Genomic DNA, 24329 nt, shown 5'->3' on the forward strand with positions numbered 1-24329 from the left:
TTCCCCTCCCCCCCGCTATTCCTACTACTGGTAATTTAGCTTTTCTTCCTAGCAGACTAATTGCTGTTTTCTTAAGCCTTACTATCAATTCTGTGACCTTTAATTTCCAATATTGTTTGCTGTAGGGATGACTCTGCTGGGGCTGTGAGCTATCCCAGCCCCTCTGCGCCGCGTGGCTCAGCCCCAGCTCTCGGCTGCTGTGACAGTCACACAGGGACTGACTGCGAGGTTCTCCCTCCACTGTGTGCAAAGGAGACCATGAGCTGGCTCAAATCCCCACAAAACCCCTGTAAAGTCAGTCTTATTTTCCAAGTCAGGCTTTGAGATGCTCATTTCTGGTTTTATTAAACAACTCACTCCTGTGAGGTCTCGAGTGATGAGCACCGATGTCCTCACTCCTTTTTGAGGCTGCTGGGCATGACACCAGCCAGCAGTCTCTCCATAAACCTCTTGGCTGTTGATTTTCCAGGCTCATGACCACAATATCCCCTGCACTGCAGTGTCCCTGCTTCAGCTTCACATCCACGTGGATCTGCTCCACAGTCCATCCATGTACGCATTGGTGCTCCTTCACAAAGGAGCTGCCCAGGCTGCAGGCACTGCCTCATGGTGGTCAGGCAGGAGTCAGCCTTGCCCAGCCCAGTCAAGGAAGTGCATAACAACGAGCTCACCAGCTTCAAAAAGATGCTTTGGAAGTTTTGCCTTTGTCCTCAGCAGTTTGTGCTGTTAAAGCACCTCACCTGCCTGCAAAGGAGCCCTCTCAGCTCTGAGCATGGTGTGGTGGAGACAAGGCACCCACTGGTTCACAGGGAGGTTGTGCAGGAATTTTGAGCGATGCTCAGCGTGGTCTCCGTGTGCTGGTTTCTTTTTCTTTGGGCAAGTTTGAAAAACAACAGCAAGGCTTAAAGTTTAGCACTTCTGAAGCTGATCCCAGGCTGGAGCACAGACAATCTCTGTCGTGTTCCTGCCACAGGTGACAGCCACTGGCTTTACACTTTGTCTTTGTTGGTGTTATTTTTTCAAAATCTCAAGTAATGACTAATTCTGGATCAATATACGAGTTTTACTCTTTGAATGTGAAGACAAAGCTGGAGCAGAGGAGAATAAAGCAATACCCTCTCTTTCAGACACAGCAAAAGAAAATCCTCTCACTTCAGACTCCAGTGTGCGCAAGGAACGTGTAGGTTTCACCTTGGTTCAAAGACTCTTTGAGTACTTGCCAGGAGTTCAGTGCACATAATAGTAAAAGGATATTAAAAAAAAAAGTAGTTTGCATGTCTAACAAAGAGCACTAATTTTTTTTTCATTATCAGATGTTACATTCTTTTGATAGTATGAAAAGATGCCGCAGGAATGATGACACAAGACACCATTCTGCTGCAAGATAACCATTTCCAAATAAATATATCTTAAGAAATGAGGTTTGAAGTTTGCATAGAAATTTAGATATTTTATAAAAATGCATTACAACACAAAGGAGCTCTTTACAATGTTCATATGAAAGGTTTAAAAAGAGATTAAAATTATGTCCTTGGAAGGCATATAGCCTTGTCAAGAAAAAAAAATTCTACATTAACCCTGTGTAGGAAAGTTGTACTTTATCTCTATTTCAAAGGCTATAAAGAACCACTTTAATCAACCTGCTTGACTTGGGGGACTTGCACATCTCACTGAAACTCATGAAATCTGGCATAGTGTGGTTTCCAGAACACAAAAGCCTTTAATCCGTAAACCGACACTCTTGTACATTCAAATCCTGATACTAGCTCCTTGTTAGGAACTAAAATTGTGAATTTATCCAAAATGGGATCTCATCTCGTCTAAATGATGTAGCCTTTGCAACAGTGACCTTTAACAATGGTTATACCCAACAATGAAAGATTTTATGTCAGGAGCCAGTGGAAACAATATACATTAAAATTCTGATCTGATAGCACAGCCCTTTATTTTCCAGTTTTAGACAAGGATCCTTTGAACATTTCATTTGCTCTCTTGTCTAACATACCTTTGTTTTTTGCCTACGGAATGAACAGCAGGAAAAGGTGGCTGATACTTTTCTGCACACTATCTGATTGTCAGGTATAATTAGTAATGCTCTTAAATAGAGACATAGATTTTAAAACAGCTGGAACAGCCTACAAAGCCTTATTCTTAAAAAAACCCCCTTATATGCATACATTTATATAACAGAACCTTTTTGCACAGACACATCATGGCTTTACAGTGCTTGACAGCCCTATGCTTCCCTTCAGCTGCAGAACCAAAGGCTAAAGTGACTTGCCTGTCTCCTGAGGCAGCCGCAGAACGGGCTGGAGCCGCGCCCTGCGCTGGGGCAGAATCCTGGGAACATCATTAATTCATGTGTTACTTGATAAATCCATTAGGTCAGCCTGGATTAACCTATCGATCTCCCCAGTGCATTGTCACAGAGCCCTGTGATCCTTGCTGAGCTGCCAGGATGGAAAAGGCCCCAGCCAGGAAGGCTGGCGGGGAACTGGGATGAGCTGGATCACAGCACGGCTCTTCCCAGGCTCTGAGCTCCACTGGGGAACCCAAACAGGTTTGTATGGGCTGGGGAAAAACAGGGCAAAAGAACAACCAGAAGCTCTACCACCTCAAATCAAACCACCACTGTTCTGGATACTCTGACCTCAAATTGCCAAAGTAGTGCCCCCTGCATCCCCCACCACGGCACGGGGCAGCTTCCACTGTACTTTTACTCTCTAAAATAACCAGCTCCCTAAAAAGAGGATGCAATTAATTCATTTGTTGGCATGTCAATCCTCGCATTTCCTTCTCCTTCTGCAAACTGCAAAGCAGCAAATAACCACGCTGCTTTGAACAACACTTTGAAAACATGTTTTTCCTGATTTGCATGTAAACGAGAGCAGCAAAAGTTGTGTGAGAGAGCTCAGCTCCTAAGTGAGAAAAACGTACTGCACAGGTCTGGCTCTGTATCTCTTGGTGAACTGTGTCTAGAAGGGGATGTTTCAATTCAGGCACCTGTAATAAAGTTTCATAAGGAAGGGCCTTAAGCTGATAAATCTGGTTTAGGATTTTCTTATTAACTGCCCATTCCTCATAATGAGTTTTTAATTTAATTTTTTTTCATATTTTAAGGCATATAAAAGCTGCTCATGTGCTTCTGGGATCTCAAGATGGGTATTTGGGAAAGGAAGAATTTTGAGAGTACTGAGACTGATTTTTTACATACACTATAATCCTGGTATTGAGATTTTTAACAAGTTTCCCGTGCAGCACAGCTCAGCCCTTCTGCACACTAACTCCTGCTCCAACCTCCTCTGCACTGCAATTGAAATCTCTGTTATTCCCAGATTAGTCTCAGAATTAGCACACAGGGGGTTTTTGTGTTTTTTTTAATGAGTAGATTGGAACTCCATCATCAGGCACTGGAAGATCCTCTAGTCTGGCCATAAAAAGGGTTCCTGACTGGACAGAGCACTCTTGTAAGGAGAAAGCCACTGAAGCAGGTGTTTTGTTCTAGAAGTGTGGTTTATTCTGTGGTTTAAAGATGTGATCTTCTGCACTGGTGCCACAACGGCCAATTTTTTATGTCCTTACTGATGTTTAAAATATAATGGCAATGTCTGCCAGTGGGGCGAGAACTTGCACTCACAGGAGATTTGTGCCAGGGTTTCTACAGGAAGGGATGGAGTCCCTAGAATCTCAGCATTACAGAATGGTTTGTGTTGGAAGGGTCCTTAAAGGTCACCTAGTCCAACTCCCTGCCACCTTCACCTAGGTGAGAATCTGGCACTCTAGAGAAATGCCTGCCTGTTTACAGTAACTCAGAGCACAGAAATTCAATGCTGCGTAATTAATCAGCCTTGCCATGAAAAAGAGGCTTCTCGCTGCAATTTTGTTTTCAACATTTCCTGTGGAATGGAGCAGAGAAATGCAGTGAGAAATGCAGGATATTGGGTCAGAGAAAACATGGAGTCACTCTCTAGTTCTGAATTTAGGAAAGAAAACAATATTATTTCTCCTTTATTTTTTTTTTTTAAATTAAAACCTGTTACTGCACTATGCTGAGCAGTAGGAAAAACTCTACCATGCTCAAGAAAACTTGGCGAAACCTTTCAACCATTCTCTGATTTTAACCGGCTGTTCTCTGTGTTGTGACCCTTTCTCCTACAACTGAGAAGCTCTGAGACATCCTGGACAGTTAGAAAGTTTTGATAAGAGAAAACTCACAACACTCCCAAATCCTTTGCTAAATCTCCCTTTTTTCCCCTCCCAGCATGTCACTAAAGATTTCATAAGTGAAATGTACTTAATGAAATTCCAGATATATATCCTCTTAAAATGACAGCCCTCAGAAGCAACTGTTTTTAAGGCAACAGAATATTGAAGAATTAAAAACCTGCCGACCCAAGGAAGTCAGCCAACCTCAGGAGGAGATTTATTTCAGTGCCTTGCAATAATGGAGTTACAGAATGTATTTAAATTTCTCAGCCTCACACCAGTGCCTGAGATGCTGTGGACTTTTAAGATCATGAAGTAATCCAGCACAAATGGGTGCTTGCCTGGGACATCTGGCAGACATGGACATGCCACAGCTGTGTGGACATCCAGCCTAACCAGGATTCTGCTGGGTAACTACATTCAGGGAATTGAATTGGGCTCTCCAAGGCCAGGTCTGGAGAAGAATTAGGATGTTTCATATGTAATCAAAAGCAGAAAGAGGCACAAAATCTAGAAGAAACCATTCAAATTTGAGGGAAATGCTACAGGTGGAAAAATGTCAGACAAGAAACGTGGGTAGATATGTGATATAGGAGCATCAGTGTCTGATTTCTCCTTGAAATTTTAACCTGACTGATGCCCCAGAGATGATGAGAACAGCGTCTGATCCACACACCCTGATCTGGTGGCAGAGCCCTCGGCGATTTCCATGGCAGCACAGCACAGAGTCACAAGGACATTTCCCTCCGAGGTTTCCTTTAGCTCCAGAGATTCTGTCAGTCCCTGTCACACCTCACTGCACACAGGTAGCTCACACCTCCCTGGAACCTCCTTCTCCCTGGACAATTCCATGGAAAGCACGGGATGGGGATGTTGTCTACGGCTTCTCCCTCTAGATCCTGCACAGATTGAAAAGGGGAGGAGAAGGAGGAGGGAAATCCCTGCTAAATGAGACACTGAACCAGGAGACAGCTCTGCCAGAAGCTGCAAATGAGAGGGCTCATGACAAATGGGGGACAGCGAGCGATGGCTGATGGGCGCTGTTGTGGGCCAGGGGTTGTCTGTGCTTTGATAACATTATATGATATTATAATATTAATTAAAACTTTATAATGATATTATTAATATCATTATAAGATTAATTATAAGATTAACCCAGTTGCACAAACCTGCAAACCAGAAGGTTAGAAAACCCGAATGTTAAATCAATTGATGTGTCACATCCATGCATTGTGACTTATGCCCATGGTGCTGAGGATGGATGTGCCACTCACCCCCTGAGTGACAGCTGCTGAAAGCACTGCAGAGACAGGAGGGCCTCGTGCTGTATGTTCCAGGTGGAACATATGCAGGAAGCACATGGAATCTGTGCTGCTCCTCCTGGCTCTGCCTCCCGTGTGGTGCTGCAGCTCCGACTGACTGAGATTACACTCTCCAGCATGGAGAGGAGGTTGTATTATTCTTGATTTTACACCAAGTAGTACATGTGTCCAATCTGAGAGAGACCAAGAGAGTATTTTTTTATATTCCCCCCCCCCGCCCTTTTTTTTGTGACAGAAAATTGAAATTTGTAATGAAACTATCATTCTGGTTTTTTTTTTTTAATCACTGGTCTCTGGCAATTTTAAACTCTGAGGTCTGAAAAATTCATTACCACTAACTTCCATCAAGGGTGTTCCTGAAACCAAAATTACTTAATCAACTCAATTTAGCTTCTTGTGTAGACCTAATTCAGAAAAACTTTATCTTCTTGAATTGTTATTGCAATTAATTTCCCCCCCCACCTTTCTTTTTCTGCAGCAGACGACATTTCAGTAATTAGATATTCTATAAAAATGAGTTATTCATTCAGAATAGCTTCACTTTTATATTTGATTAATCATATTACCACTGAGGTCTGGGTTTTGTCTCCAAGGAAAGTTTAATGACCTCATTTTAATCCTTCTTTTAACCACCAGGCAGGTATCAATGAGGAGAAATAAAATTATCTTCTTTTTTCTTTTCCTCCGCTTTATTTCACAATCTCAAGATTACATTTGATGCTTTTTCTGTGTGATTGACCCATTTACAAGAAAGAATCTAGCTGATTCCAATTAGGTTCAGGGCAGAATCAGGCTAAACAGAGTCTTGAACTGTGCCTTAATGCTCAGTGGAAAGGAGAGGAACCAGAACTGCTTTACCACGTGGCAGCCAGTTTAAAGCTCTGTACATGATTAATTTGGTGATAATTTGAAAATGAATGTACTGAAAAGAAATAAACAAAACAAAAGGCACTGTAAATTTAGGTTTTGATTAATGGGGTCTATTAGGAAGAGACTTCTATCAAGGCAATCACATTTTTTTTTTAAATCAATGCATATATACCCACACAATGTAATGGAATAATTCATATAAACCACAGTTTATCTGGGAGTAGAGACTTGGATATGATTGATGACTGTTTGCCTTGTATCAGCATCTATCTATGCTTTGGATCCAGCTATATGCACATCTATATTTTGTATTTATACATTTACATCTCTGTATCTGTTTTGCAGACTCCACTAAGCAGTCTCAAAGGTATCTCATCCTTTCTGTCATATGTTACACTGGTGTAAACGCTCAACAGACATCACAGAAGAGGCTGATGCTTCTTTCATTAAGACATGAGGAATTATTGCTTTCTCATAAAGTGAGAAGTATCTTTCATTTTAGATGAAAGAGGTGATAAAATAAAGAACAAAAGTTGAGCATCCACAAGAGAGCAGGAAGCGTGTCCTGTGTTCCCTAGCACTGCACTGAAAGGGCCTCCAGGCACTCAGAGATGCTGTGCCTGTGAAAGACACAGAGCTCCCAGGGAATCTGCACTTGGAGCTGGGGATCACCCTCATTCTCTAACACAATGAGACTGTGTGGGCTTCACCCTTCCTCAGCTCCCTTAGACAGGCTTTGCACCGAGGTAGGGATCCATCCCCAAAGGTTAGTTTGACTCCAAAGGCAGATCCAGGTGTAAATAATTTCGTAACCATGGTTAATCTGTGTGTCTGCAGGTGCAAAGCCCCTGGAATTTTTGTGGTGAGTTCAGCACAGGCCTGAAACAGGATGGGAAGAATGAATATTGTTTCTCCTTGTGCTCTGTTACTGCTACCTCCCAACCTAACATCCTTTATCTAATTCATTGTTCACGGCAAAGGTTTTCACGGGGACATGCAACTAGAGGCAGAAAGCCCATTTCAATTTATAAGCACTGGGGACTTATTTAGGAAAACTAGACTGATTTGTGGTTTTTAAGACTTCACTGACTATATATTTAATGGAAATGCACACAGAATTAGGTAGATGTTCATGTACCCAAATGCTACTGGGCATATTCGATTCACTTGAATATGATAATTTATTTCAGTTAGAGGATGACAGCTCTATAACAGCCCAGGCTTTGCTGGGTAGTTTGGCTGAGCCTCGTTTTGACTGGAAAATTGCAAGTGAACACAGTCATCTGGGAATTTCCGTGAAAGCATAATTGATTTTTAACAATAAAGCCTGTCTGCAGGACTGTATAGAACCCCTGGGTTTGTCTTCAGCTGTAAAACACCACAGTCCTGTACATTCCCTTGCCACAGCACCTGGTCTTTCCCCTTGCCAGCTCTGACCTGTGCAATCTACTTGATTTCTGCCTCTTGTGACAACTGCCTCTAAATTATGCCACAGGCACAGTTTTGATGATTTAAAAATTCTGTATGATCCGGGCTAATCTACATTCAAATGTCACTGCAGACTTTCTGAATGGCGCAGGTGTAGTGACGGGGACAGTGAGATCTGAATGGACATTACATATGCAGCTTTAGTCTGTACACTGGCAAATCATGTACACAGTGCTCAAGATTTAAGCCCTTGATCTTTTCCAGGGCTTAGGAAGAGGGAGGAGACAGATGGACATGTGCCAAGGTCCTGGGAGATAGTAAGCTACCCACTTTCACTAGTTTTTCTTGGATCAGCCTCTTAAGATCTCTTTTTAGGAAGCCCTCGTAGGCATCCTGGTGCAAATTTCTGTCTGCAGGAAATCCCAGTGACATCCCACTCCTGCTGGGTTCTCCCTCCACAGTGTAAGATTAATTTGTAAAACATGAGCATGCATGTAAAAGGGATTTCTCATAACACTCCCATGTTCTGAACGCTTCCGGGTACATCTGCCTATAAATGTGTTTAGGAAACCCCAAGGCAGCCTGACGTGGATACCAATTTTGATTTCCTACAACCATTAAATACCATTTCTCCAAAGCAGACCTATTTGCATCTTTGCATCCCAGTCACTTGGAAGTCACAATCTCTCAGCCTGAAGGAAAAGCTGAGGGTTTTCCCTGCTACTTTGCTATTTTGAAACTCACCATTGAAAACGGAGCTCAGCAGGATTTCACTGAGGGGGCTGGAGCCCACGCAAAGCATTCACCCCACTTGCAAAAAAGTCACATTTTTACAGTTCACATCAGGTATTTCTGTGCAGTGCTGCTCTTGCACAGGTTGCTGCACAGCTATATTCTCTCCTCAAACAAACAACGAATGTGAGAACAAACGCATACGGAACAGGGAATACAATTTTGGGTTATGCTTGTATGCTTTGTTTCCACAATTTTGGCAAGTTTACAGAGCAGGAGGCTAAGTGAGAGCTACACCATTGCTGTGAAAAAGGAAATACTAGTGCCCTTGTTCAAGGCACTGAAACTGGATTACTATATCCAAATTGGGTCAGAAGAATGAAAACTTAGCAGAGTGTGGAGCACAGCAGGGTTAGCAAGAGAACCAGGGAAGGGAAGCTGAAAAGTAGAAGGGGCTGGAGGATCTTGGCTTGTTCTGCCTCACAGAATGATGTACACTAGTAAATCATGGGGGAGAGGGGAGAGAAAATGGGAAGGAAACATCAGAACAGGAGAAGGAAGAACTATTTCTGGTAAAGGACAACGGCACTATGGCAGCGATGCTCTGAGAACATCTTCGCTCTCAAATTCCAAAGCACTTCTCGGAGTGGGCTCATTAATATCTCCCACAGTACTCGAGGAACCAGGACACCTGCACAGACAAAGGTCAGACATTTTTGGCAGTGTGGTGCCAAAACCAAGAAGCCCTTTTAACTCGGCTCTCTCTCCGTGTTCTTTTGTTCAGGAAGCGCCGAGCTCTTCTCTGAAGATTCCAGCGCTGCCTGATCCAGCCCAGCACGAGCCACGTTAACTCAGCCTCACTGCAGCAGCCAGGGGTGAGCCTGGTCTGACAATATTAATTAAATAGGCCAGTTAAAAACTGGAAAGAACTGCTTTTCCCAATGTGCTTGCGACAAGGACTTGCTCCTTCACTGATCAGCCAAGTCCGTGTTGTAACCAGATTAACCTTACCCAGAAACACATCCCTCCTGCTCCAGCACAGCCCCTCTGAATTCAGGTTACTCCAGACCAGCAACTCTGCTTTGAGTTCAGCCAGTCTTTGGCCAGGCAGCCTCTCCCAGGCCAGCAAATGCCACCAGTGCCCTGTGAGCTGGGAAGCATGCACCCATCCTGATAGTCCAGTCCTAAACCTTTGGAGCTGTTCCTAACTGGTGTCAGTGTCAGGCTTAGCGAGTGAGGCAGGGAAGGGGATGATGTCCTAGAGCTGCCTCTTTAAAACAGACTCCACTGGAATTCAGCTTTGGAAGAGGAGATTCTCAAAGCAGTGCCAAAGGGCAAATTTTAAAGCAGCTTTAAATAAGACGTCCTAAGGCTCAGGAGATTAAAGAACTTGAATAGCCCAGTTTCTTTCTTCCCTTTCTTTCTGCACCCCCTCTAATTTTTTTTTTTTCTTTTTTAAGAGGTTGATTGCCAGGCAGGTTTTCCCAAGAATCCACAAGCTCAAGCAATCATGAGCACTTTAGCCCTGTGAAATAATATTTCCCTTACATGGGCTACTATAAAAACAAGTTCTGCACAGTAGGCAAATTTAAAATAACTTTTAATTAACATTTCAGACACAGAAGTCTGATCATGCAAATTCATCTGCGTCTCCTCTGCGCCTGATTGTTCCTGATTGAATATGATAAAAATAGACTTTGTATGAGTCAAGTGTAGGCATGGATTTCTTTCACTTCTCCTCCCCTCTGATTATGCATTTTCTCAGATAAAGTGGAAATCCTTGGATGGCTATTAACAGTATCATGGGTCAGACTGGAAAGGGCATCCTGCCTGAGAGGAGTTAAAAGATTCCACTGGAATTAGAGGTGTTCCTTCTGTGAGCAAGAAAGATGCTTCAATCTTACATAAAACCTCACCTGAGACTATCCAGCATTGTTCTGTTTCAGCTGACTTTTAATCTCTGAAATACCAACACTAATTTCACTGCACCCCCTGTATCTGAGGTGAGCATCTGGCCAGAGGCCACAGATCTATATTAATATGGAAAAACCACAACTCACTTGCACACGGGAGATAAATATTTGAAGGGAGACTGAGGAATTTCCCCATAATTAAGACATGTCAGAGGACATGACCCTGTTATAAGTAACAAGGACTCTGGATAATGGAGGGCACAGTGATACCTTTATCTTACAACAGTAGAGAGCCAGTTTTCCAGTAGAACTTCCTATAGAGCCTTTGTAACACAGTCCAGTTAAAATCTTGATATTTTACAATAGCCGGTGACTTGGCAGATTCAAAACCCACCAAAAGTTCCACAGAATTGAATGAGCACAACTAAAAACTCTCAAAGAGCCATGGAAAACTTGGGCATGGAGGATTTAAAATACCTTTTTCTATGGCATCTGACCCAGAGCCTGTGGGCATGGGCTGGCTGGGCACACTGAGGAGCCAGTGCTACCTCTCCTCTTGGTCAGGGGGAAGAGCTGCCTCCCTCCATTTATTTTTGCAAGCAACAACATCACATGAAGAACATGACACTGTGGACAGGCTGAAGTCCCTTATCCAGCCAGAAGATTATTCCCTGGGTCACAGTCCTGCATTAAATAATTAAAAATGCCCCAAACAGCTGCCTGTGATGTTTACAGCATTTCAGGGGATGCTCCACTCTTGCGGTGTCTCTCAGGAGACACTTCCCCACTGTTGGCTGCTCTCTGATGCTTCTCACCACAGGCACAGTTAGCACTGCAGATCAAGGAAACATTCACAAAAAAGAGCTGGAAAGGACCAGAAGAGGCACCTTGTCCTCGCTGTACTCCAGTGCCTTGCAGCTCGATGCAGGTAGGACTGGTCACAACTATCAGGACTGGCCGTGCTGATGGGGACTGGCCTTAGAGTTAACAGCAGACTTGAGTTCCAAATTGTTTCATCCAGAGACTCTGATTTCCTTCCTCCCATGTAATTTCAGAACCCTTTGTTTGAGAAGGTGGGGCTGCTGCTTTTCCTGCCTTTCAGGTCGTGGGCCAAAGAATGTGAAACCCACTGACATCAATTTGCATGGAAGCACCCAGGCATTCTGGAATTTTACTGAGATATCTCCATTTTTGTACCTTTAAGGATCTTCTCTGTGATTTTATTGCTCTTTTACGACTTCTCATCCAGCACTACACTTTGATGCCAGCCCATCAGGTATTTTGGATGTCCATTCACCAACACACCTCTGCAGTTCACCGACTCTGCTGGACATGTCATTTTGGCACTCCTGTGCCTGCACTTCCACACGGTCCATACACGCAGCCTCTCCCCCCTGCCCTGTGCTCAGCTACAGACGTGCCCTGACTCTCTCGACCATTGCAGTGGCTGTTTTCCTCTCTCCCATCCCGTTGTTAAATTTTACACAGCAACATAAAAAAACATTAATCCCTGCTGCTGAATACATGAGCTGTGACACCAGCGTGGTGCAGTGTCCTCCTGAGCTACATTCCCATCCAGAAACGATTAAGTCTAAAACCACCCTGGCTGAATGACAGGTAATTTAGGAGCGCTATAGGGTGGGCCTTCGTATCTGTCTGGGATGAATACAGCTCCTGAGTTCCTCTCATCTGGCAGCTTGCCAAGAGCAAGCCACAGTTTCAGTTATTCAGCCTATTTTTGTTTTTACAGCAGCATCTCAATACAACTATTTAAAATAAAAATATACAATATCTCTCCAAACAGTCCACAGACTTAAAAGAGACCATGGGCTTTCTTACTCTCTGAGGAGCTGTAGATTTCCTGGAAAGTGATTTTTGCTATTTTTTTAGAGGCGTTAAAATGCAGATTAGACTATTTGAGGACAGTGAGGAGATTCAGCTCAGGCTTAAAGAAACTCATCAGCCTGATGCTGTTCTCTCTGCCAGTAAGGGAAAAAACATATTATACTTTCATACTCACATGAAATTCAGCCTGGCTATACCCGGGAGTATATCAAAGATATTTGTTTCCATAGAATCAGAAAGTATTATTGTAAAACACCCTTGGTTTTCAACTCTTTATAGAGAAGTCCCATGTGCCACTGTGTAAAGCCCTTTGGCCCTTGCAAAACTCTTTCTTCGGTGATTGAAATTAGAGAAATAATGGTACACATCAACTCTGCTTAGAGGAAGAGTAGCACTTTCTAATCCATTTAACACAATTCTGTGGGTAATTCTCTTGATGGCTTTTATTCTTTCTAGGTTTAACACATATCGAGACATTAAATACTCAGAATTCACCTGAAAGCAGATTTCCATTATCCCACCTTCCATCAGCTTTGAGAAGTGTTTTGGAAAGCCATTAAAATACACCATATCTGGAGGGATGCTGCTCTGCTGAAGGCACCAGTGTGCTCATGCAAGTAACCCTGAGCCTGCTCACCCTGCTCCCCAGAACCTCACCTCCCAACCTGCGTCTGGAGACAAGGACCCCGCAACCTGGGTCATGTGAACAACCTGTGCTGAAGTGACATGGCCACTAGATGTCATTCCTTTTTCACTCAAACGGAGGGCAGAGAAGTATTTACCTGGCAGAATAAAGTCCCCCCCACACACCAGGGAGCAGCGGCAGTGTTGTGGTGCAAGGTCCCGTGGCCCCACAGACACAAACCTCCTTCTGGAGAGAATAATCCTGTGCTGGCAGGAGAAAAGACCACAGAGCCCAAGATCTGTGCTTATTTTTATGGCTCTTCATAATTGTACCATACTGAAGGAGATATTTAAGCAAAACTTTACAACACAAAGCTTGGAGCATCCATGACGGACACAAAGCACACGTGTGCTGTTACATCCACTGGAGCAGCAGCACAGCCTGGGCACTGATGCCCAGACCTGAACACGTGTTGAATGCTCATTTTGCTGTGACTCAGGAGGAATTGAGTGCCTTTCTTCTCCTTAGAAGCTAGGTCCAAGTCACTTCATTAGAAAATGTGGGCAGTGTTTGGGAATTGAGCATGTCACAGCCCCAAGACCAGCTCCTGATGGAGATGGGAAGGAAGGACCCAGACTCCATAACTGACATGAATCCAATCTGGGTCCACAGGGGCATAAAATGGATGACTCTGCATGACTTCCTTGAGTTCTGCGACACATCTGCAGTTTTCAAGAGTATAACTAAGGGTAAACTTTGGTCCTACGCTAATAAATATTTAGAGACCCTTTGGGATGGAATGAAAATTCAGAATAATATAAATAATAAAACCATTCCTCCAAGGATATTCAGTGACTTGAGCACAAAGAAGTTAGACCTTCTGTATTTGGAAAGATTTGATGTCCATTTAGGATACATCACTTACTGCTTCTTGTTGACCCTCATATGAATACAGACAGGGGGTACACAAGCATTTCTCATTCATTAGCATATAGACCTCTGCACTGCTCTGTGGTTTCTAAATTTACTATGCACATTTCAGTCTACATCATTTCACCTTCCAATTCTTCATTTTTACCTTAACCAGCTCTAAAAATTTTTCATTTGCAATCTCTGTTTTTTCCCCCTTGCCCTCCAGTAATACCTTGGAACACGTGAGAACAGAAGAAGACTGTGCTAATAAAATAAAAGAAAAATGTTTAACTGATTAAAACCAGATGTACTGAAGAATGTCTACACATTTACTGCCAGCACACACAAATACATCTGTTAGAGCTAACAGTGAAATACAAATTTTACCAGCTACCTGTTACCATTTAGAGTACTTACAGCCCTCTTGAAATCATATCTGAGCTATAAACCCCAAATATCTCTCACTGCTCAGGATTTCACTCATAAGTATTAATAACTCTGATATGTCTACAGCCAATTGCTGTGAAACAACTGCATCCTCTTTAGTGCAATCAGACATGGGCTGTTTGCCACATTATTTCAGCTCCTTCAGCACCTTGGCCAAATCGGTCATCAAATAGTTTTGCTGCTTCATGGATCAGTCTTCTCCCTTTTTTCTTTTTCTCCCCTGAAGGCCTTTATTCCACAGCTATCCATCAAAGTTCCTTCTATCTGCCCAACCAGCTTGGAGAGACAGCAGATAGCACCATCCATGAATTCCAAACACTGTGGCCATGCATCACCCTGCTGATGTGTCGATACTCACAGTGCTGGTCGTGAATTCAGGGGGGTTGTCATTCACATCTGTCACTGTAATGATCGCTGTGGCCGTGTTTGAGAGACCATAGTTAAGATTTCCTTCCATATCTGTTGCTTGAACAATGACTATGTACTGCTGAACTTTCTGGAAAGAAAAAAAGAAGAAAAGGAAAAGATGAGAAACAAAAACGTACCCTGTAAAATGCCTTGATTTATTTTCCATGTACAAGTGCGATCTTTAAGCAGACTAAAAAGTTAATTGGATAAAAAATGTTAGTAAAAAAAAGATCAATAAAATTTTCAACAGTGTTTTTGAAGTGATTTTTGCATAGATTGGTGGACATCACCTGTCTCATGGGGAAATAAAGTCTTATGGGCAAAATTCCCTGGTTGAAGCTGACATCTTTATTAACTTTTAAGCATTTTATGCAACATTAGTTTTTGTCTTCTGAAAACCAGTAAAAGTTTTGTTCATGTGTTTTCACTGAAAACATTGCTAACAACATTATACCCCCCAAATTGACATCAACACTGCCTGGCAGCCCTCCAGCTCATTCTGCTCACACAGTTTGATACCCACAAAGCATTAAAATGCTCTCCATGTTTCAATTCTTAACACAATCTTGGTAAATAAGGAGAATTTAAGTCCAGTATAGAAGAAAAAAATAATTCAGTGCAATAAACAGCAGTTCAGCAAAACTAATTTAAATTCCTGAGCACCCCTAAAACACAGCTCTCAAAGGAAAAAGCTCACAGAGCCAGCCATAAAAATCACACAGTGAAGTTCGAAGGGATGCTGTAAGTCAATGCAACTGGAAAATAAACCTGAATAAAATAGGAGAGGCCATCTGATGTTGCACGTGTACACATCTCTCTGGGACGTCTCTTTATTTAGGAATATCTGCCTGCACCAAGAAAAGTCTCCTGATCTTTACAACCGGCCTCAATAATAAATTTTCATTTAGATCTGCAGAATTTACTATTGATTACATGTCATGCTCACAGAGCACTTTACAGGCAGATAGGAAAGCAAATCTCCTCTCCTGAAATGTGGGCAAAGGGATGCACAAGAACCAGGGAAGGACCCAGCCAAAAGCTCAACATGAGCATGTTCCTTAAAGCTGCAGGTGGCACATCAGAGAGCCCAAAAGGTGTGTAAACCAAGTGGAGGCAGAATTTCATGCAGGAAAAGCTTTTTTGTGAAGTCAAGTGGAGGGACTTTGATGCAAGGAAAGACTAACTACTCCCAGAACACAGCTCAGGTACCCAGGGCTGCTCCTTCAAGGTACCAATGCTACAAGTGTGTGTAAAACGTCAAATGTCCTCTGAAATTTCAAAGGGCAAGAATTAGGTCAATTAGGTCTCTTTATTCCCATATAAATATCCTTGAAGTGCTGTAATTGGCTCGATTCTTTAATTCTTCTGAATTGCCAGAATAAGAGATCTGCATTTTAGCTTTATCTTGATTCCAGGGCTTTTAATTGACCTGCTAAATTGACAAGACATCACACTCAGGGATCCATCAGCACCTTGCAACTGGAATATATTATGGAAATGCACTTTCATTATCTCTTCCTATCTTGTATAATAAAACATGAGGGAGAAACTATTGTTAGCCCTTGTTTTGCCTCATGCAAGAAGGTGCTGTTCATTACTCCATTTGTAAAGCACTGCACAAAGCTGAAATGTCCTTATTAGTGAATGTAATTTCTATTTCATACTTAGCTTTTCCTTCCTTATTCTCTGTTATAGACAACCTGGGAGGCTGATGAATTATTTCCTAACAGGCCAAATACTTTGGTTTAAATCACAGAAGGTTTAAATCACAGAAGTGGGGAGGATACTTAAAAAAGTAGCAGCAATCAGATTACACATAAATGAGAAAAACGTGAGTGTGTGCATGTGTGTGTACTTACAGACCCCAGGTTTACAACAGACTTGTTTTATTTAACAAAGCACCATTCACTGAGCTCTGTAGCACAGTGTTAAATAACAAACCAAAAACCTGCACAAATTCAGAACACTAAATTAAAGAAGTTTAAAAAGAAAGATATCGATCAGATCATAAAACCAAAAAAAAAAAAAAGAAAAAAATGAAAAAAAAAAGAGAGAGAAGGAAAATGGCCAGAATTTAGTAATGTGCCAATGTACCAGCCACAAAGAGCTGCTGTAGAAGGACAGGAAGAAGGAAAGGATGGTATCTCAGGACACCAGAGGCAGCTGCAGCCATCAGGTACACACCACAAGTGAGCTGCTGGGGGAATCCTACAGACATCCCCAAAGTTGCACTGTTTTCCATCAACTGAACACAGAACCATTGTGTTTGGAGCAAAAGCGGATTCTGACATGGAGAATGATGTGGGAAGTTGTATAGAACTCAGAAATACGAAACCATAGAAACATCTAGGTTGGAAAAGACTTTTAAGATCAAGTCCAGCCATAAAGCCAACATTGCCAAGTCCACAAAAAGGAAACAGTCTGAGATCTGATCTGCCAAACCTTCAGGCACATGGTTGCCATCCACATCCAGTTCCATCCAAAAGGCTCCAGCACTGTGGGCATATAAGGGTTCTCCTTTCAAGTGCCTAGTTTAGTTTATAACTAATTCAATCTCCAGTGAGATTGGCCCCAGCAGATAACAAATTACTGATTTTTTGTTTTTCTCTAGCTAATATTTTTGCTTTTGTGCATTAAGCTGATTTTATTGAACCATTCAATCAATTTCAATTTAAGCATGTCCTTCCAATTTGTCACATCATCTCCAGGGGCATCTCAGTTTGTTATCCTAATAGTATTATTACTGTTACCACTATTAAAAAAAAAAGGCAGCCTCATGCCCCCAAGCAAAAGAGACATTTTTTCGATGGCATTTTGATCATACAGAATAATTCTCCTATTCTCTTTCTTTACAAAAATGACATTTTAAATAGCACAGGGCAGAAGCTACAGTGTAGAGGTAAATCACAATGGTCCTAACATTTATTATATGTTTGCTCTGACGGTGATGCTGTGGAACTCAAGAAATGAGCCCATGGACTAAGGGGGTCTAGACTAAAAACCCAGCCCCAATGAAGACTGTGGGAGGTCCCGTAGCAAGTATTTTTAATAAATCTAACAAACTTTCATGCTACAGAAAAGCAAATGTACTGTTTCTACTTCAGCCAAGGAAAAAACCTCATCTTGGTAAGTGCAGAGCTTTTAGTCTGACCTAAAAACTAAGAAGGGCTTTTGAAGGAAAAAATTATGAAGGAAGGAATAATTAAAGGAACTGTGGCAGATCTAATCTGTCTGCTCTTCTTCTGTCAATCATCTGATACAGTGCCCCAAAGAAACACATCAGCTAAATTCCATAAGATGGGAATTAGTTGAAGAAATTTGTTTAGCTGGTTAATGGGAAATTAGTCAAGGGCTTGGTTAAAAAGGTAGCAGTGCAGGAGGAATGGCAGCTTGGAAGAAGGGCAACTAGATAATAGAAAGATGTGATTTAATAGCACAAAATACAGGATAATGCAGCAAGGCACCAAAAAAATAAAACTTTCCTAGAAGTTGTTTTATTGGGTGTAAGGAAGGAGGGCTGTCCCCACGTCTCACCAGCTCCCTGCTGCCGAGCAAGGCACGAACGCCGCTGGCAAACACCCTGTGTGCTCTTAGCACTGCACATCTGGCAATCCTGATTCCCTGTGCCAAGCACCCAGAGCTCATCGGGATGCTGAGCACAATCCAGGCTCACTGCTGAGCCCACTGGATCCAACCAGGTGCCGGCACTGAAGAGCCCATCACTGGAGAAGAGCCTGGAAGAGCCTGGCTTGTTTAGTCTAGCAAAATGAAGGCTGATAGCAGATATGATTGCTGTCTATAAATAACATCAGGAGGATAAACACTAGGAAGGCAAAGAAGCAATTTAAATTAAAGGACACTGTTGACACTAGAACAAATGGGTATAAACTGGCCATGAATAAATTTAGGCTGGAAATTAGTAGGTCCTTCACCACTAAAGGAGTGAGATGCTGGAACAATCTAATACAGGGTCTGGTGAGCAAAAACATTCAAAAGAATGTATTAAATTAGGGCTAAATCCCCTTGGCCTAGGTAGGAATTATGACAAATTGAGCTAAAGCAGAAGGCAGATCTCTCAGCATTCTTTGTGTACAAACAACTTTCTAAAAAGAAAAAGAAGAAAACCCCTTTCAGTCCAAATAGCATGGAATGTTCATGTGAAAATGGTTTAAGGCTTAACACTGATCGTTATCACTGAACCAGCCCTTGCTGTTGGCACACACAAAGGACCAGGTGCCCCCAACAAAATTACAGTTATTGCAAGTGGCTCTCCCCATCGAGACAGAGGCTGGCACGGAAAGCACCGGCTCAAATCCCTGGCTGAGCTGAGCACAGTCTTGCTGAGAGAGGGTATAAACAAGAGTAAATCATATTCACAGACAGAGTAGAAAAGAACAAAGTATTTTAAAATCCAGTCCTAGTAATGGAGTGCTACCTGTGATCCCAATTTTCAAATGTGCACGCACAGTATTTGAGAAACGTGGCTATTGCCAGTTTACACAGGCAATTATTATACATCACACACGAGCTGGGGAACTGTGTATACCAAAGTCCAGAAATGCAGTAATTATGTGATTAAATTAATCTGCATTATGGACAAAGGGTTTGCAAAATTAGGACCTACATTTTCAAAGCTCTGTACAAATATTGTCCAATTAATTACTACTTCCTGAGAAATGTATGACCAGCTAATTTTAGCACCACGTCTGCTAAAGCAAACAAGGTTACCAGGATTTAGGATGTATTAGCAGGAATCTATTGGTGAAGGAGATAGAAAATCTGAATTCTATTTCCTCCCATGGTTATCCTCACATCTTCTTTTATCTATGTGATTTTTCATCTCCCCTTAATTTTGCAACACCAATGAGATGAATATGAGATGTTCTTGTGACTTGTTTTCTCAATCAGTTTTTCGCATGCTAGTGAAGACTTGATGTTCACATTTTTGGTATCAGAGATGGCAAACACACCATTAATAAATACTGCACCAGAGCCTGGAAAGCCAATTTAAAAACAAATAAACAAACTCCCCCACAAGCCTCTGGGGTATTTGATTTTATGAGCTACCTGTGATGGCAGGGCCCCAGGCTCAGGCAGTGCTGGTCTGTCCCTGTCCAGCACGGCACAGTTTACTCTGCTGGGAACAGCCCTGTGCTCACCAGGCTGCCTTTCTTCCTAGCAAAGGTGTTGGTGTGACAGCCTGGCCTGCGATGTGCTGGTCAGACTCTGTGTATTCCTGTGACCCTCTGACCAAACCAGCCACCACCCAAGTACCAATAAACTCCTCTGTGTCAGGAAGAGCCTCAGTCCCAACACCCACAGCAGTTTCATCCACACCTCCCATGTGGAGGAGCTGTTCCACTCACCTTCAAAAACCATTTTTTCTGATACAAATAGCCAAGCTCAGGATTTTCCCTTGCCACTGGAGCTATATTGACATCCACCTTTAACAGGTTTCTCCTGGTGGCCTGATTAGCAACCAGCAATTAAACTTCTTTTTAACACTTTCCCTCTCTGCACCTGGACCCGTAACCTGGGGTATCTCACACCTTAAGGACTCATCCTCTCTTAAACTACTGCACTTGATGACAGTATATTAATGTGTTAGAATTTACACCTTTTAACCCATTTGGAACCACCAGACACACCATTAACTTTTCCAGCTTCTCCCAGGGCGGGTGTTGAATCTCCCACGTAAGTGTAAATGGGACCTGCTCCAGCTTTTAGCAGCTATCTCCTCTTTTGTGTGGCAGCTTCTGAAAGCAAAACAGCCTCTGGTGGTGGGTACAACACCCAGCAACAGTGAGCTGAGCTTTCCTATGAAAGCACGAGGAAGTGCTTTAAAAGTTACCTGAAAGAAAGCGAATATGATCTTTTTATCACACAGAGGTTACATCATCAAAGAATGCCAGAAAGCCTTTCAGGAGTCTACTCTGTTTGGCCTTTTAGTAGCGTGAGACCAAACAGTTCAGTGGCTGCTGCCCAGGGCTGCCTTTCCTTGTGTCATTCAGACAGGGAAAGTGGTGAAGTGGAAACCCTTCCTGCACTAGGTACAGAGCAGACCTCAGCAGGCATCCCAAAAGCCTTCCAGCATCCTGGCCACATCTCCCTGGAGCCTCCCAGACAGAAGGTCTGCGAACCAAGCAGAATTGCTCATCCACCTCATCTCATGGTGAGTGCCAGGATGCTGCTGAACAGCTCCAGGAGCAGGGCTATTGACTGAGCATCTCAGCTCCGAGAGAGATCTGCCAGTTGTCAGGGATACACAGGGAAGCTCAGAAATAGCAGCTCCAAGCACTGAAAAGCCCTGAAACAAAACCAGAAAAAAAGAAAAAAAAATAAAAAAGGAAACAAAACCTACCCACAGCAGATAAATAACTGGAAATGGTAACACAGACTGGGGATCCTGATGGATCATTTTAATGATTCTTTTAACAATGCCTGGTGCCAGCAATACTGTGCATAGGAAGGGCTGTATTAAACTGCAGCAGAGGTGCTTTGAGTGCAATATGCTGCAATCACACTCATCTGAGATAGATACTTTTTTCTTTTTTTTGGAGTTTTGCCCCTAAGGGATTAGACATCAAGCCTGGGCTCTCAAGGTTTTGAAAAAATACCCAAGCTGCAGTGGAAAATGTGAGATTTCAATGACACAACTTTTGCCCAAAGAAAGGGGCCTACAAGGAAAATATATCCACCAAAACCAAAAAGTGACCCAAACGCACCTTGCAGAGGGTTTGCCAGGCTCTGACCCCAGCTGGCCACCACTGGTGGCAGCAGCATGTTTAGAAATGTGCTGTGTCCAGGATTAACATCAAGGTAGGGTTTGTTATTAACCTGATACTTGTTCTAGATTTCAACTTGCAGAGGGTGGGCAACAGAGGCCACAACATTTCTTATCACATATTTCAGCACAGGCATTTGTCAAAACTTGAATGAAGTTACTCAGGTGCTATGAGCTGACTTCAAAACTATTATTAGAATTATTATCAAAATTATTGTCAGAAACTCTGTTATTACAGTATCTCTGTCCTTGGATAATATCAACTTTTCTGTTTAGAAAGACTGTCAGTTAATGAGTTTCTCATATGGTTCTCTCATTTAATACCAACATTAGAATCACAGAATCACTAGAAATGGGCATCTCTCTTTTCAGTGATCCAAACTCCAGATCAGATGTAAGTCCACAAGGAAGCGGGAGAGAAATAAGGAGACTGAGTTACCTGCTTCTGACAGCATGCAAGGGGATGGCAGTGAGCTGGCATGAGCTACAGATACATTTCATTAAAAAAAAGAGATGTGATGAATATCTTGGATAATGTATTTCGATTCTGACTACAGCCACTGTGCCAAAACAGAGGAGGGTTGTGATTAAGGCTGCAGGCTGCAGCCTGGAAGACCTGGATTTCTTTAGCATTTTCCCAAACACTCCCCAAGTGACCTTTAGCCGGTGATTTAATTTTTCTGTGCATTAAAGACATTGAAAATAACACTTCAAAATGAAATTAAAACTCTTTCTTATCTAACAGGGATACTGTGAGAATAGAAATCCATTTGTTGGCTGAAGCACTTGGCCACTGGGATGAGGGAGGCTGCAGTGCTCCCATCTCCAGCCCCTTCCCTCTGCATGGGCACTAGCACAGAGCTGGTGTCCATCTGCATCTGTCAGAACAGGAACCCCCATCAACACTTTCCAGCCTTTATGCCTCAGAGATTCCATGTCATCTCACAAAGAGCACTTAAAAGCAGACCTGAGGAATAATAAGCCTTCTAACTTTTGGCTGAGGTAATTTCTGTAAAACCATGAAATTACATTTGGCTTTTCAGGGGTAGGGAGGTGAGCAATAGTTCAAAGTCTGGGTGGTCACACGGCAATTGGTGCTGCAGAGAGGTGCCCTTTGGTAAATATGCCAGCAGTAAATTGATGCTGCTTCCAGGTGGTTTCTGCCACACACTGACAAAAGGAGTGAGTGCTGAGACAGAAAAAACTCAAAATCTCAAGGCAGAGAAGGGAAAGTAAACAACAATCTCAGAAACATTTTTTTTTAAGTAAAAAACAACCTTCTTTGGACTTGTGCAAAGCAAATTCCTCCTACAGCGTGTAACTTCTTGGTGATTACCCAAAGGCCAGGCTTTAGGATAAAAAAATATCCTAGTTATGTCCATTGCACTCTTATAATCCACAAAACCTTTGCTGTCAAATGCTGCCAGAGCAATTTAATAAACAGGGAGAATGCCTTAATGTATTCCGAAACCTGAAAACCACCCATCATTAGCCCCACATGCTGTTTTCCTACTTTCTCTGCTTTAAGCCATTTAGCTGCTACAGCTGTTTTTCTTGTAAGCCTGACTTCTGTTTTTATCAGCCTGATTTGTTTTCTGGTATATCACGCTTGATTAGAAAGAGGAAGAAAAAGCTTTCACAATTCAGGTATAACTGCCTTCTTCTTTAAGCTCTGTCAGGCTGGAAGCTTTGAAAAGATCATCAGGAGGATCAGTGTAGGTGAATAAATATTCATAATATTGCTCATTATTTATACTTGGTCTCATTTTTGAAGATAAGCTTGAAATTCCACACTTGTGACACCACTGCTGTAGCCAGACCTTTTTATTCTGAGCAACATGAGGTTTTTTAGAACCTATCAGTGCAGCAACTAAAAAAATAAAATCAATGTAATATATTCAAACCATTTTGTCTAATCCTGTATGGATACATGTGGCATGTACAACACTAAGATCGGGGATTTTAAAATTATTGGCAGTCAGGAGCACAACACAAGTCTGGGGCATCTGTACTATGTTGACTCCTTATGGTCTGGATAAAATAAACTCATTTGGTGTCATTCGTTATTCATTGCTGAGAATTATTTTAAGAAAATAGCTTGGCTGAGTTCCTGCTGGCTGCATATCATCCGTGCCTTATGAATTGAAGGGAATGTCCAAACAGTGGAGGAACAGGTTATAGCCACAAAAGCAGCTGATTTATTAAATTTGGCAGAAGGAAAGGTTAGTGGAAAACAGTCAAATAACAGAGAAGAGATTAATGTGAGATGCTCCCTATTGTATTTCTCTTAAGAGCTGTTTCACCCAGTGTGGGCAGGGTCATGTTGTGTCGATTTGCTGAGGGAGAATGTGATCGACAGCTTCTGGAAAAGAAATTCAGTTTGCTTCTGAAGTTGGAAATAGTAAAGGGGGCTTTTGTCAAAACCAGCTCTGCCTGCATAAGGCTTTGTTTCCCTGACTTGGAAAAGGGCTACATGAAAACAGGTGCAAAGGAAAAGATCTCCAACACTGTGGGAAAATAAACTGAAAGCTTAGCCTGTGAGCAAAGGATTTTTTTTTTTCTGGCTGGAAATTCTGACCCATGACAAGAAACAAAGGCATTTGAGCCTGAGCAATATTTGATCTTGCTAATTTTGTATATATTAATAATGTTAAAGATGTAACACAAAATAAAGACGGGCAGTTGATTCAATACTGTTGTACTATGCCTTGGTGTAGAAGGGCTACAATTCAGACTGAATCTAATGGAAAAAACACTTAGGTCCAGAGCAAAATACAGTAATAAAGTTTGTGATAACTTATCAAATGCTACACAGCTACAATTACTTCAACGGTACA

The 24329-nt window shown here is 42.3% G+C and overlaps 1 protein-coding gene across 2 annotated transcripts in view; it reads right to left on the reverse strand.

Moving 5' to 3' along the window:
* CDH4 (cadherin 4) overlaps window positions 1-24329 on the reverse strand; it is a 424478-nt gene that overhangs the window by 31827 nt on the left and 368322 nt on the right. For both annotated transcript variants that reach the window (XM_017734475.1, XM_017734483.1), the window contains one exon: window positions 14659-14796. In XM_017734475.1, the coding sequence (XP_017589964.1) occupies window positions 14659-14796 (138 nt within the window). The remainder of the gene's footprint in view (window positions 1-14658; window positions 14797-24329) is intronic.

Source organism: Corvus brachyrhynchos, unplaced genomic scaffold, assembly GCF_000691975.1.
Source record: "Corvus brachyrhynchos isolate BGI_N302 unplaced genomic scaffold, ASM69197v1 scaffold10, whole genome shotgun sequence".
Taxonomy (NCBI): domain Eukaryota; kingdom Metazoa; phylum Chordata; class Aves; order Passeriformes; family Corvidae; genus Corvus; species Corvus brachyrhynchos.